Genomic DNA, 13841 nt, shown 5'->3' with positions numbered 1-13841 from the left:
GCGACGGGGCCTGACGTTATGACGTCGTCGGTCTGTGACTATGGGAGGAAGTCACGTCGCGTGAGAACCGGATGGCAGAAGTACGGCGGTGTCTTGGTTAGACAGAAGCAAGACGGCGCCGCCTGGCGGTCGGCGTCTCGCACTCACCCACTACTGTGAAAAACACACGTGTCTGATGGCGGATCAGGAAAGACAAAGTGAAGCTTTGTCCGACGTTATCTGACCATCAGATGTGCAAAAACTTTTAGAGCAGTTTTTTAAATAACATTATAATGTTGCATATATTCTAAAAATGTACATGTACACATTCTCTGAATCATATGAAATAGATAATTTTACAAAATATGTTTTTTTTTGTGCAGGAATCACAATTCAGATCCAGCAAGAAAAGAAAAATGTTGAAATGTTTTTCTAACATGGAACAATAATAAAATAAATAGTTTCTAATATTCATGATTTCTACAGTTGCACTTTTACTATTTTACAATATAACAACAAATTTACTGACAGAAACTTGTTGAATTCTTTACATTCACTTCCAGATTCTCAGACTGCTGATAGCATCAAAACGTCTTAGCTGGAACTGAACCTGCAGGTTTCAAACAGGTTTGACCTGCAGCCAGATGCGCCCATCTGTCCAGCATGTTAATGACACTGCAGTCAGCCAATCAGCATCCAGCAGCTCACCTCAGCCTTGAAAAAGCTGCTGCGAGTCTCACATCTGCTTCTGTACCTGCACACATCCACACACAGGTGAGTACAAACAGTCAGCTTGTTCTCTTATTTCATGTTCATTATTGATTACCGTCTCAACTCCTGATTGGATTCATTGATTGGTTGTTTAGTCTATAAAATGTCAGAAAACAGTCTAAGAAAATGTCTTCAAATGTCTAAAAACTCAAACTGATTCAGTTTAGAATGAAAGAAAACTGAGATGCAGAAAATGAGACAGAATGGATGTAATGTTTTACTGATAATCAATTATAAATGATCATGATAGAAAATCTTAAAATCATAAACTTCTGAGTATTTTACTGGCATCATTTTGTTCATCAAATTTAAAAACAGCTCATAAATACATAGTTTTATGTTTAAAACAGTTCAGTAATAAATTTCTGCTCACTGTAGATTTTAACAAACAAACAGCATCTGTTGGGACTGTTTTCAGCGGCGGATGAATCCACATGTGATGCTGTAGTGAATATTAAAGGAGGAAGCTACAGAGCAGACAGCTGAGTGACCGTTGGTCATGTTGTAATCAGTGACAGAAAGACTGAATTCACGTTCACCTGCATGAAAACCTGTTTGTCTTCCAGAGAACTGGGAGCTGCATGAACCTGCAGCTGATGATTCAACATTCAGCAGTGCTGTTGAAATAAAAGCTAGAGATGTTTGGTTGAATTAACATCAAATTATAAATCTTACATAATTAAGTGAAGTTAATGACACATTAGTTCAATCCACTAACTTCCTGTGTGACATTTTATAATCTGCTGTAGAAATGTTTGTGGGTCAATAAAAACACTATTCTTAGGGTTAGGGTTGAAGTACAGGTGAAGTACAGGTGAAGTACAGGTGAAGTACAGGTGAAGTACAGGTGACATACAGGTGAAGTACAGGTGAAGTACAGGTGACATACAGGTGAAGTACAGGTGAAGTACAGGTGAAGTACAGGTGAAGTACAGGTGAAGTACAGGTGAAGTACAGGTGAAGTACAGGTGACATACAGGTGACGTCTGTCCTCTCTGGCAGGTCTGAAGTCGTCTCCTCATGATGTGCGACAGCAGCAGAACTGAAATCTTCCTTCCGTCTTGTGAAAGTGTCCGTTCAGAGCAGACGATCCAGTTGTACAACAGATGTGCAGAAACCTACGAACAGGTCAGTGACGTCTCATCATCATCATCATCATCATCATCATCAGTATTATTAGTTTTAATAACAGTGGGCTCATCGGGAGCTCAGACGGCCTGTTAGAGACAGAGGCTGAACTGAGGGGCTGCATAAAGGACCAATACAAGATAAATAAGGAGTTTTTAACTGTGAATCTTAAATATTATGAAAGACACAGAAGGTTTCTGCTGATGTTTATGAGCTGAAGTCTGAGGGTCAGAATAACTTTAACACGTTACATCAACAGGATTTAGCCGAGATGAACTACAGAGCGCCAAACTTGGCAGTTGATTTCCTTAATGCCAACTTCTCAGGGAGTCGACAGGAAGTTCAGGTGTTGGATGTCGCCTGCGGGTCGGGACTGGTTGCTAAACTGGTGAGTCTCAGATTGGCTTCATGAAATGTTTCAGTGATGTGAGTCACCGTGGGCGTATAAAGACAACTGGACACAGGAACAGCACCAGGCTTTGAAGCCGATTTGACATAGTGGCCAAACTGTGTAATTACAACATCATGTGATGCTGTCAGTCCCAAAAAGACTTTTTCCCACGGATTTTCTTTATGAAAGAGACATCTGTAAATCAGCGGATACATTTATTTGAGCATCATAACTTGAAATGATTCGTTTCATCGTCAGAATTTCCCCTTTCAAGTTAGCCGGAGGGCTGAACTGGAAGTTAGAAGTTTCGGCTGGTGGAAGTCTCTAATGAGCGTGCTCAGTGTGTTTTCATCTGGGTGATTCTTCACAGCAGGAAGTGGCTTTTTTGACTTCATGTGTCACTGAGCAACTCTCATATGAATGAACAGGCCCCGCCCCCTCCGACTTGTCTTTGTACATCCATGCAGCAGACGTCATCCTGGTCGCTGCCTTCAGCCTGTACGAGTGTAAACTCTGACCTGATGGTGGCACTAAAGGAGAACTCAGAGGATTCATCACTGAGCAGAAATAGTATTATTGTGTTTATTATTGTGTTGGTGTGTGAAAGCAGAGCGCTCGGACTGAATGCTGTGTGTTGTTGTGTGCAGATGGTTGAACTGGGCTTCAGACTCTTTGTGGGAGTGGACGGCAGCGGAGGCATGCTGGAACAAGCTGCTAGAACTGGCCTCTATCAGGACCTCAGACTGGCCTTACTGGGAACACAACCTCTGCCTGCACAGCCTGGTACACCTCATACACTCGCTTATATTCAGCCAGTATGATATCATTCAGAGGTTGTGTATGATTAATAAACAGCAAGCAAACAATGCTGCTAAAACTAATTATTATAATAAATAATTATAATTAGTTTTAAAATCTGTGAATTATTGAGCACCAGATGGGCTGTTACAGCTGGTAGTAGCTGAAAACCCAACAAACATGGACGTCTTAAACCAGCCAAAGACCAACATTCAGTTTAAGAGATTTGCTGTGATGTTGTCAATGCAGTGTTTTAATTTTTAAATTTAATAAACTGAAAGTTAGCTGTCTCAGCCAGCGGAAGTCTCTAATGAGCACGCTCTGCCTGAGGCCACTTCCTCCTTTACACCAATCAATCATGTGATCATCACCATATATACATATATATATATATATATATATATATATATATATATATATATATATATATATATATATATAACATCTGAATCAATCGCTTCTTTAAAATGATCATATACAGAATTGACAGAAATATTGTTGGTAAATAAGTTAAACTAGTATTTGGAGGCAAAGTGTGTTTACATCATTTCCATTTTTTAACATTAATGAATAATCTCAAACTATTACAAAGTTCATCAGTACGTTGAAGTTAGTTCATCCATCTATGGACAGAATTTCCCGTTGAGATCCTTTGAAAACAAATGTGACCCAGCAGACTCTTCAGGTCGAAGTCTCATTTCACCCTTAGATCCAGAAAGCGTCCCTCTTCCTCTCTGACGTACATGAGTCTTCATCAGCAGCACAAACACTCACTGATCACTGATCACTGATCACTGATCGAAACCAGATGTCACAGCAGTTTATTACAGCAGAGTTGAAACTTTTTCCAGAGGCAGTTTTGAGTTTGTCTTAGTATATATTATATTATTATATGTATTGTAAAGAATGAATCTTTGATTGTTTTTGCTGGAGGTGTGAAGTGTCACATTCTGTCCTCTTGTTCTGCTTTCAGCTCTGTTTGATGTGGTGATCATCGTCGGGGCTTTAGGTGTTGGTTTTGCACCGGTCAGTGTTGTCAGGGAGCTCTGCCACGCTGCCAAACCAGGTAACCAACGAGGGAAGATTCACCTGCGATACAAACATCACCCGTGGCAGATCTCTGAGCAATTTGGCCTGAAACAGGTTCACATATTTATATGGTGCAGCAGACAGAATATTTTTATCGATATGCTTCAAAGAGTCTTTGAGGATTCTGGAAACACCTTCAGACCAGCAGAGTGTGAAGTTCAAGCAGCTTGTGGCTGTTTCTAACCCTAACCCTTCTGAAACTAGAACCACCTGATCTGTAGCTTCTTCCTGTCGGACACCACTGTGGATTAAAGTTCCTGCTGTGTTTGAATCTGTTCCCTGTCGTCTCCAGGAGGTTACGTCTGCATGGCGAGAGGCAACCACACAGGACCAGCAGCATCCAGATACAAGGAGGATCTGGAGAGAGAGCTGAAGCTGATGGAGGAGGAGGGACTGTGGAGTCCAGTAGGAATCAAACTGTCTGACAGATACATGAAGGAGCCGCCGCAGATCTGTGAGAGAGATGAGAGCCAGTACATCAGCGGGACTGTCTACCTGTACAAGACGGCCTCGTAATCCAGCAGCCATTAACATCCATCATTCATGATCAACACACATGTACACACATAAAACCTGTCTGATGTCATATATGATCAATATCTTGTTCCATCCTCTAATCAGACATCCAGCTGGTGGATTTAAACTCACATGTGACGTAAAAAATATCTGCAAAGTGCCAAAATATGGATTTTTCTTGCATGTGCATCTTTCAAACTGTTTTGATTAAATGAAGAAGTTAATTAATTTAAACATTTTGTCCCTAAAGAGGATAAAGAATCGTCTCAAGTGTTAATGTCATTTGATCTAAAATGTGATAAAACTTCTTTGTTTTATATTTCACAGACCAGAAGAACTCTGGTTTATTAAAAATAAGTCAGGGAAGAGAAAGTGGCCGAAGGAGATAAAAGGGTTCCTGTTCTCGGAGTTTCTGCTCCAACAAGACTAACTCAATAAACTCAAATAAAGCTCAAACTAGCACAATGAACAGAGGCCAGCCCACTCACAAACTGATGCACAAAAATTTCTTTGCACTGAATTTCTGCCGGTAAGCCTCATGTTCTAGTTCTTATGCTTTTAAAACTGCAGTTTTTACCTTGACAGAGTTTTTACTGTCTGTTATAAGCAAAGCAGAATAAGCATCGGAGCTTCCCCAGTCAACACACTCTGCAGCAGCTGCTCACAGTCACTCCACTTCCTGTTAGCAAACCTCTCAAACAACAAGACAAATGTATCTGGATCCTTTTCTGAAAATTTGGGAACCAACACAAACAACCACAAACACCATAAAAAATTTGAAGAACTGCCCCTACAAGGGTCTAACTGAGTCTAACTGTGCTCGAATAGTCTGTTCTCGTTCCAGAGCGTTTTCCTGTTTGTGCTGCAAAGTTAACAGCTCCTCTCACTGCTTGAAAGTCAGAGTGACCTCAACCCCGACTACAGGATGCTGCTCTGGAGGACTGACCTGATTCTGCAGGAATTTCTCTACAGCAGACACGATCACACCAATACCAGTAGCCAAACCATACTGACCAGTAACACAAACAATGGTATCTGCCATGAAAAGGCTACAATGCAAAACACGAACCTGCTGTCGTGGAAAAATCTTCAGATGAGCCAATAGATCTTCAGGTCACCCACAACTTAGTAAACTTAAAACTTATAAGAGAAAGACTCCAACAAAAATACACTGGAAGCTGGTAGAGTCCAGTGTGAAGAGGTTTACTGTGCGTAAAGAGATACGGAGCAAACCGAGGCCTTTTGTCCCGGGACAAAGAAAAACCTGATGCAAAATCATAAAACCTCATATTATATACTTTTCATAACCCCTCCTATTGTGGAGCTTAGTTTCTAGTCTCCACCTCATTTTTAATTAAATTCAACCATCTGGTCATTATTTCTGAGTTCATAAGTGACCTTGATGCTTTGCTGATAATACAAGTGTGACTTATCTTAGAAATTACTGCCTCAGCATCTTTTCTCACAGTAAAAACGGACCTGGCGGCTTTTAATCATTTCACACAGAAAACCAAATTGCTATATCACAGATTAGCCTTCTTGCTAACTCTGGGAACTGTCTCTTACTGGCTTAATGCTATCTTTGCACTCTCACTGGCACATTCGTTAGATCATGGAAAGGCAGTTTTCCACCACACAGACAAGCAGAGACAAGCAGAGTTCTGATGTCTTCAGTTTTGTTCTACATTGTAAAAAATAGTAAAAATAAAGAAAGCCCTTGTATGAGGAGGTGTGTCCAAATGTTTGACTGGTACTGTATATCTGGTTGCCTTCCAGACGTCTGGTAAAGACATAAGACTGAGCCAAACACTTTGATACTGTCAGTTAGGCGGGCGGAGCAGGGGAGAGACGGCAGGCAGGAAACAATGCTGAGTATTTAACGGATAGATTCAGAAGTCACAGGAGACACAAGAACAAAGGAACACTGACCATAATCACAGGAACTAACGCAGGACAAATGCAGGACTAACACAGAACTAACGCAGAACTAACGCAGGACTAACGCAGGACTAACGCAGGACTAACGCAGAACTAACGCAGGACTAACGCAAGACTAACTCAGGACTAACTCAGGACTAACGCAGGACTAACGCAGGACTAACGCAGGACTAACGCAGAACAAACGCAGGACTAACGCAGAACTAACTCAGGACTAACGCAAGACTAACTCAGGACTAACTCAGGACTAACGCAGGACTAACGCAGAACAAACGCAGGACTAACGCAGGACTAACGCAGGACTAACTCAGGACTAACTCAGGACTAACGCAGGACTAACGCAGAACAAACGCAGGACTAACGCAGGACTAACGCAGGACTAACTCAGGACTAACGCAGGACTAACGCAGAACAAACGCAGGACTAACGCAGAACTAACTCAGGACTAACGCAGGACTAACGCAGAACTAACTCAGGACTAACGCAGGACTAACGCAGAACAAACGCAGGACTAACGCAGAACTAACTCAGGACTAACGCAGAACTAACGCAGGACTAACTCAGGACTAACGCAGGACTAACGCAAGACTAACTCAGGACTAACGCAGAACAAACGCAGGACTAACGCAGGACTAACGCAGGACTAACGCAAGACTAACTCAGGACTAACGCAGAACAAACGCAGGACTAACGCAAGACTAACGCAAGACTAACGCAAGACTAACGCAGGACTAACTCAGGACTAACGCAGGACTAACGCAGAACTAACGCAGGACTAACGCAGGACTAACGCAGGACTAACGCAGAACTAACGCAGGACTAACGCAGGACCAACGCAGTACTAACGCAGGACTAACGCAGGACTAACGCAGGACTAACGCAGAACTAACGCAGGACTAACGCAGGACTAACGCAGGACAAACGCAGGACTAACGCAGAACTCACGCAGGACTAACGCAGAACTCACGCAGGACTAACGCAGGACAAACGCAGAACTAACGCAGGACTAACGCAGGACTAACGCAGGACTAACGCAAGACTAACGCAAGACTAACGCAGAACAAACGCAGGACTAACGCAGGACTAACGCAGGACTAACGCAGGACTAACACAGGACTAACTCAGAACTGACGCAGGACTGACGCAGGACTAACGCAAGACTAACTCAGGACTAACACAGGACTAACTCAGGACTAACGCAGGACTAACGCAGGACTAACTCAGGACTGACGCAGGACTAACGCAGGACTAACACAGGACTAACACAGGACTAACTCAGGACTAACGCAGAACTAACTCAGGACTGACGCAGGACTAACGCAAGACTAACTCAGGACTAACACAGGACTAACTCAGGACTAACGCAGGACTAACTCAGGACTAACGCAGGACTAACGCAGGACTAACTCAGGACTAACGCAGGACTAACTCAGGACTAACTCAGGACTAACGCAGGACTAACGCAGAACTAACTCAGGACTAACGCAGGACTAACTCAGGACTGACGCAGGACTAACGCAGGACTAACGCAGGACTAACTCAGGACTAACGCAGGACTGACTCAGGACTGACGCAGGACTAACTCAGGACTAACTCAGGACTAACGCAGGACTAAGGCAGAACTAACGCAGGACTGACGCAGGACTAACGCAGAACTAACGCAGAACTAACGCAAGACTAACTCAGGACTAACACAGGACTAACACAGGACTAACTCAGGACTAACGCAGAACTAACTCAGGACTGACGCAGGACTAACGCAAGACTAACTCAGGACTAACACAGGACTAACTCAGGACTAACGCAGGACTAACTCAGGACTAACGCAGGACTAACGCAGGACTAACGCAGAACTAACGCAGGACTAACTCAGGACTAACGCAGGACTAACGCAGAACTAACTCAGGACTAACGCAGGACTAACTCAGGACTGACACAGGACTAACGCAGGACTAACTCAGGACTAACGCAGGACTAACTCAGGACTGACGCAGGACTAACGCAGGACTAACTCAGGACTAACGCAGGACTAACTCAGGACTAACGCAGGACTAAGGCAGAACTAACGCAGGACTGACGCAAGACTGACGCAGGACTAACGCAAGACTAACTCAGGACTGACGCAGGACTAACTCAGAACTAACGCAGGACTGACGCAAGACTGACGCAGAACTAACGCAGGACTAAGGCAGAACTAACGCAGGACTGACGCAAGACTGACGCAGAACTAACGCAGGACTAAGGCAGAACTAACGCAGGACTGACGCAAGACTGACGCAGAACTAACGCAGGACTAACGCAAGACTAACTCAGGACTAACGCAGGACTGACGCAGGACTAACGCAAGACTAACTCAGGACTAACGCAGGACTAACGCAGAACTAACGCAGGACTAACGCAGAACTAACGCAAGACTAACTCAGGACTAACGCAGGACTAACTCAGGACTAACGCAGGACTAACGCAGAACTAACGCAAGACTAACGCAGAACTAACGCAGGACTAACGCAGAACTAACGCAGGACTAACGCAGAACTAACGCAGGACAAACGCAGAACTAACGCAGGACTAACGCAGGACTAACGCAAGACTAACGCAGGACTAACGCAGAACTAACGCAGAACTAACGCAAGACTAACGCAGGACAAACGCAGAACTAACGCAGGACTAACGCAAGACTAACGCAGAACTAACGCAAGACTAACGCAGGACTAACGCAGGACTAACGCAGGACTAACGCAAGACTAACGCAGAACTAACGCAGGACTAACTCAGGACTAACGCAGGACTAACGCAGAACTAAATCAGGACTAACGCAGGACTAACTCAGGACTAACTCAGGACTAACGCAGGACAAACGCAGAACTAACTCAGGACTAACGCAGGACTAACTCAGGACTAACTCAGGACTAACGCAGGACTAACGCAGGACTAACTCAGGACTAACGCAGGACTAACTCAGGACTAACGCAGGACTGACTCAGGACTGACGCAGGACTAACGCAGGACTGACTCAGGACTAACGCAGGACTAACGCAGAACTAACGCAGAACTAACGCAAGACTAACTCAGGACTGACGCAGGACTAACGCAAGACTAACTCAAGACTAACGCAGGACTAACGCAAGAACTAACGCAGAACTAACTCAAGACTAACGCAGGACTAACGCAAGAACTAACGCAGAACTAACTCAGGACTGACGCAGGACTAACGCAGGACTGACGCAGAACTGACGCAGGACTGACGCAGAACTAACTCAGAACTAACTCAGGACTGACGCAGGACTGACGCAAGACTAACGCAAGACTAACGCAGGACTAACGCAGGACTGACTCAGAAGTAACGCAGGACTAACGCAGGACTAACGCAGGACTAACGCAGGACTAACGCAGGACTAACGCAAGACTAACGCAGGACTAACGCAGGACTAACGCAGGACTAACGCAGGACAAACGCAGAACTAACGCAGGACTAACGCAGGACTAACGCAAGACTAACTCAGGACTGACGCAGGACTGACTCAGGACTGACGCAGGACTAACGCAGGACTAACGCAGGACTAACGCAGGACTAACGCAGAACTAACGCAAGACTAACGCAGAACTAACGCAGGACTAACGCAGGACTAACGCAGAACTAACGCAGGACTAACGCAAGACTAACGCAGGACAAACGCAGGACTAACGCAGGACTAACGCAGAACTAACGCAAGACTAACGCAGAACTAACGCAAGACTAACGCAGGACTAACGCAGGACTAACGCAAGACTAACGCAGGACTAACGCAGGACTAACGCAGGACTAACGCAGAACTAACGCAGGACTAACGCAGGACTAACGCAGGACTAACGCAAGACTAACTCAGGACTGACGCAGGACTGACGCAGAACTGACGCAGGACTGACGCAGAACTGACTCAGGACTGACTCAGGACTGACGCAAGACTAACGCAAGACTAACGCAGGACTAACGCAGGACAAACGCAGGACTAACGCAGGACTAACGCAGGACTAACGCAGGACTAACGCAGGACTAACGCAAGACTAACGCAGGACTAACGCAGGACTAACGCAAGACTAACGCAGGACAAACGCAGAACTAACGCAGGACTAACGCAAGACTGACTCAGGACTGACGCAGGACTGACTCAGGACTGACGCAGGACTAACGCAGGACTAACTCAGGACTAACGCAGGACTAACTCAGGACTAACGCAGGACTAAGGCAGAACTAACGCAGGACTGACGCAAGACTGACGCAGGACTAACGCAAGAATAACTCAGGACTGACGCAGGACTAACTCAGAACTAACGCAGGACTGACGCAAGACTGACGCAGAACTAACGCAGGACTAAGGCAGAACTAACGCAGGACTGACGCAAGACTGACGCAGAACTAACGCAGGACTAAGGCAGAACTAACGCAGGACTGACGCAAGACTGACGCAGAACTAACGCAGGACTAACGCAAGACTAACTCAGGACTAACGCAGGACTGACGCAGGACTAACGCAAGACTAACTCAGGACTAACGCAGGACTAACGCAGAACTAACGCAGGACTAACGCAGAACTAACGCAAGACTAACTCAGGACTAACGCAGGACTAACTCAGGACTAACGCAGGACTAACGCAGAACTAACGCAAGACTAACGCAGAACTAACGCAGGACTAACGCAGAACTAACGCAGGACTAACGCAGAACTAACGCAGGACAAACGCAGAACTAACGCAGGACTAACGCAGGACTAACGCAAGACTAACGCAGGACTAACGCAGAACTAACGCAGAACTAACGCAAGACTAACGCAGGACAAACGCAGAACTAACGCAGGACTAACGCAAGACTAACGCAGAACTAACGCAAGACTAACGCAGGACTAACGCAGGACTAACGCAGGACTAACGCAGGACTAACGCAAGACTAACGCAGAACTAACGCAGGACTAACTCAGGACTAACGCAGGACTAACGCAGAACTAAATCAGGACTAACGCAGGACTAACTCAGGACTAACTCAGGACTAACGCAGGACAAACGCAGAACTAACTCAGGACTAACGCAGGACTAACTCAGGACTAACTCAGGACTAACGCAGGACTAACGCAGGACTAACTCAGGACTAACGCAGGACTAACTCAGGACTAACGCAGGACTGACTCAGGACTGACGCAGGACTAACGCAGGACTGACTCAGGACTAACGCAGGACTAACGCAGAACTAACGCAGAACTAACGCAAGACTAACTCAGGACTGACGCAGGACTAACGCAAGACTAACTCAAGACTAACGCAGGACTAACGCAAGAACTAACGCAGAACTAACTCAAGACTAACGCAGGACTAACGCAAGAACTAACGCAGAACTAACTCAGGACTGACGCAGGACTAACGCAGGACTGACGCAGAACTGACGCAGGACTGACGCAGAACTAACTCAGAACTAACTCAGGACTGACGCAGGACTGACGCAAGACTAACGCAAGACTAACGCAGGACTAACGCAGGACTGACTCAGAAGTAACGCAGGACTAACGCAGGACTAACGCAGGACTAACGCAGGACTAACGCAGGACTAACGCAAGACTAACGCAGGACTAACGCAGGACTAACGCAAGACTAACGCAGGACAAACGCAGAACTAACGCAGGACTAACGCAGGACTAACGCAAGACTAACTCAGGACTGACGCAGGACTGACTCAGGACTGACGCAGGACTAACGCAGGACTAACGCAGGACTAACGCAGGACTAACGCAGAACTAACGCAAGACTAACGCAGAACTAACGCAGGACTAACGCAGGACTAACGCAGAACTAACGCAGGACTAACGCAAGACTAACGCAGGACAAACGCAGGACTAACGCAGGACTAACGCAGAACTAACGCAAGACTAACGCAGAACTAACGCAAGACTAACGCAGGACTAACGCAGGACTAACGCAAGACTAACGCAGGACTAACGCAGGACTAACGCAGGACTAACGCAGAACTAACGCAGGACTAACGCAGGACTAACGCAGGACTAACGCAAGACTGACTCAGGACTGACGCAGGACTGATGCAGAACTGACGCAGGACTGACGCAGAACTGACTCAGGACTGACTCAGGACTGACGCAGGACTGACGCAAGACTAACGCAAGACTAACGCAGGACTAACGCAGGACAAACGCAGGACTAACGCAGGACTAACGCAGGACTAACGCAGGACTAACGCAGGACTAACGCAAGACTAACGCAGGACTAACGCAGGACTAACGCAAGACTAACGCAGGACAAACGCAGAACTAACGCAGGACTGACGCAAGACTGACTCAGGACTGACGCAGGACTGACTCAGGACTGACGCAGGACTAACGCAGGACTAACGCAGGACTAACGCAGAACTAACGCAGGACTAACGCAGGACTAACGCAGGACTAACGCAAGACTAACGCAGGACTAACGCAGGACTAACGCAAGACTAACGCAGGACAAACGCAGAACTAACGCAGGACTAACGCAGGACTAACGCAAGACTAACTCAGGACTGACGCAGGACTGACTCAGGACTGACGCAGGACTAACGCAGGACTAACGCAGGACTAACGCAGAACTAACGCAAGACTAACGCAGAACTAACGCAGGACTAACGCAGGACTAACGCAGAACTAACGCAGGACTAACGCAAGACTAACGCAGGACAAACGCAGAACTAACGCAGGACTAACGCAGAACTAACGCAAGACTAACGCAGAACTAACGCAAGACTAACGCAGGACTAACGCAGGACTAACGCAAGACTAACGCAGGACTAACGCAGGACTAACGCAGGACTAACGCAGAACTAACGCAGGACTAACGCAGGACTAACGCAGGACTAACGCAAGACTAACGCAGGACTAACGCAAGACTAACGCAGGACTAACGCAGGACTAACGCAAGACTAACGCAGGACAAACGCAGAACTAACGCAGGACTAACGCAGGACTAACGCAAGACTGACTCAGGACTGACGCAGGACTGACTCAGGACTGACGCAGGACTAACGCAGGACTGACGCAGGACTGACTCAGGACTGACGCAGGACTAACTCAGGACTAACGCAGGACTAACGCAGGACTAACGCAGAACTAACGCAGAACTAACGCAAGACTGACTCAGGACTGACGCAGGACTAACGCAAGACTAACTCAAGACTAACGCAGGACTAACGCAGAACTAACGCAGAACTAACTCAGGACTGACG

At 46.1% G+C, this 13841-nt stretch overlaps 1 protein-coding gene across 1 annotated transcript; it reads left to right on the top strand.

Annotated features, from left to right (window-relative positions):
* The first annotated feature begins 425 nt into the window (after positions 1–425).
* LOC122987582 (methyltransferase-like protein 27) lies at positions 426–6318 on the top strand. Its single transcript, XM_044359523.1, has 6 exons — positions 426–753; positions 1753–1878; positions 2138–2266; positions 2917–3052; positions 4041–4133; positions 4449–6318. The coding sequence occupies exons 2-6, from the start codon at positions 1771–1773 to the stop codon at positions 4670–4672; spliced, it is 690 nt and encodes a 229-aa protein (XP_044215458.1). The 5' UTR covers positions 426–753; positions 1753–1770; the 3' UTR covers positions 4673–6318.
* The last annotated feature ends 7523 nt before the right edge of the window (positions 6319–13841 follow it).

The sequence above is a fragment of the Thunnus albacares genome, chromosome 8, assembly GCF_914725855.1.
Source record: "Thunnus albacares chromosome 8, fThuAlb1.1, whole genome shotgun sequence".
Taxonomy (NCBI): Eukaryota; Metazoa; Chordata; class Actinopteri; order Scombriformes; family Scombridae; genus Thunnus; species Thunnus albacares.
Note: the sequence above shows the minus strand (reverse complement) of the source record. Positions and strands in the feature narration are given on the sequence as shown.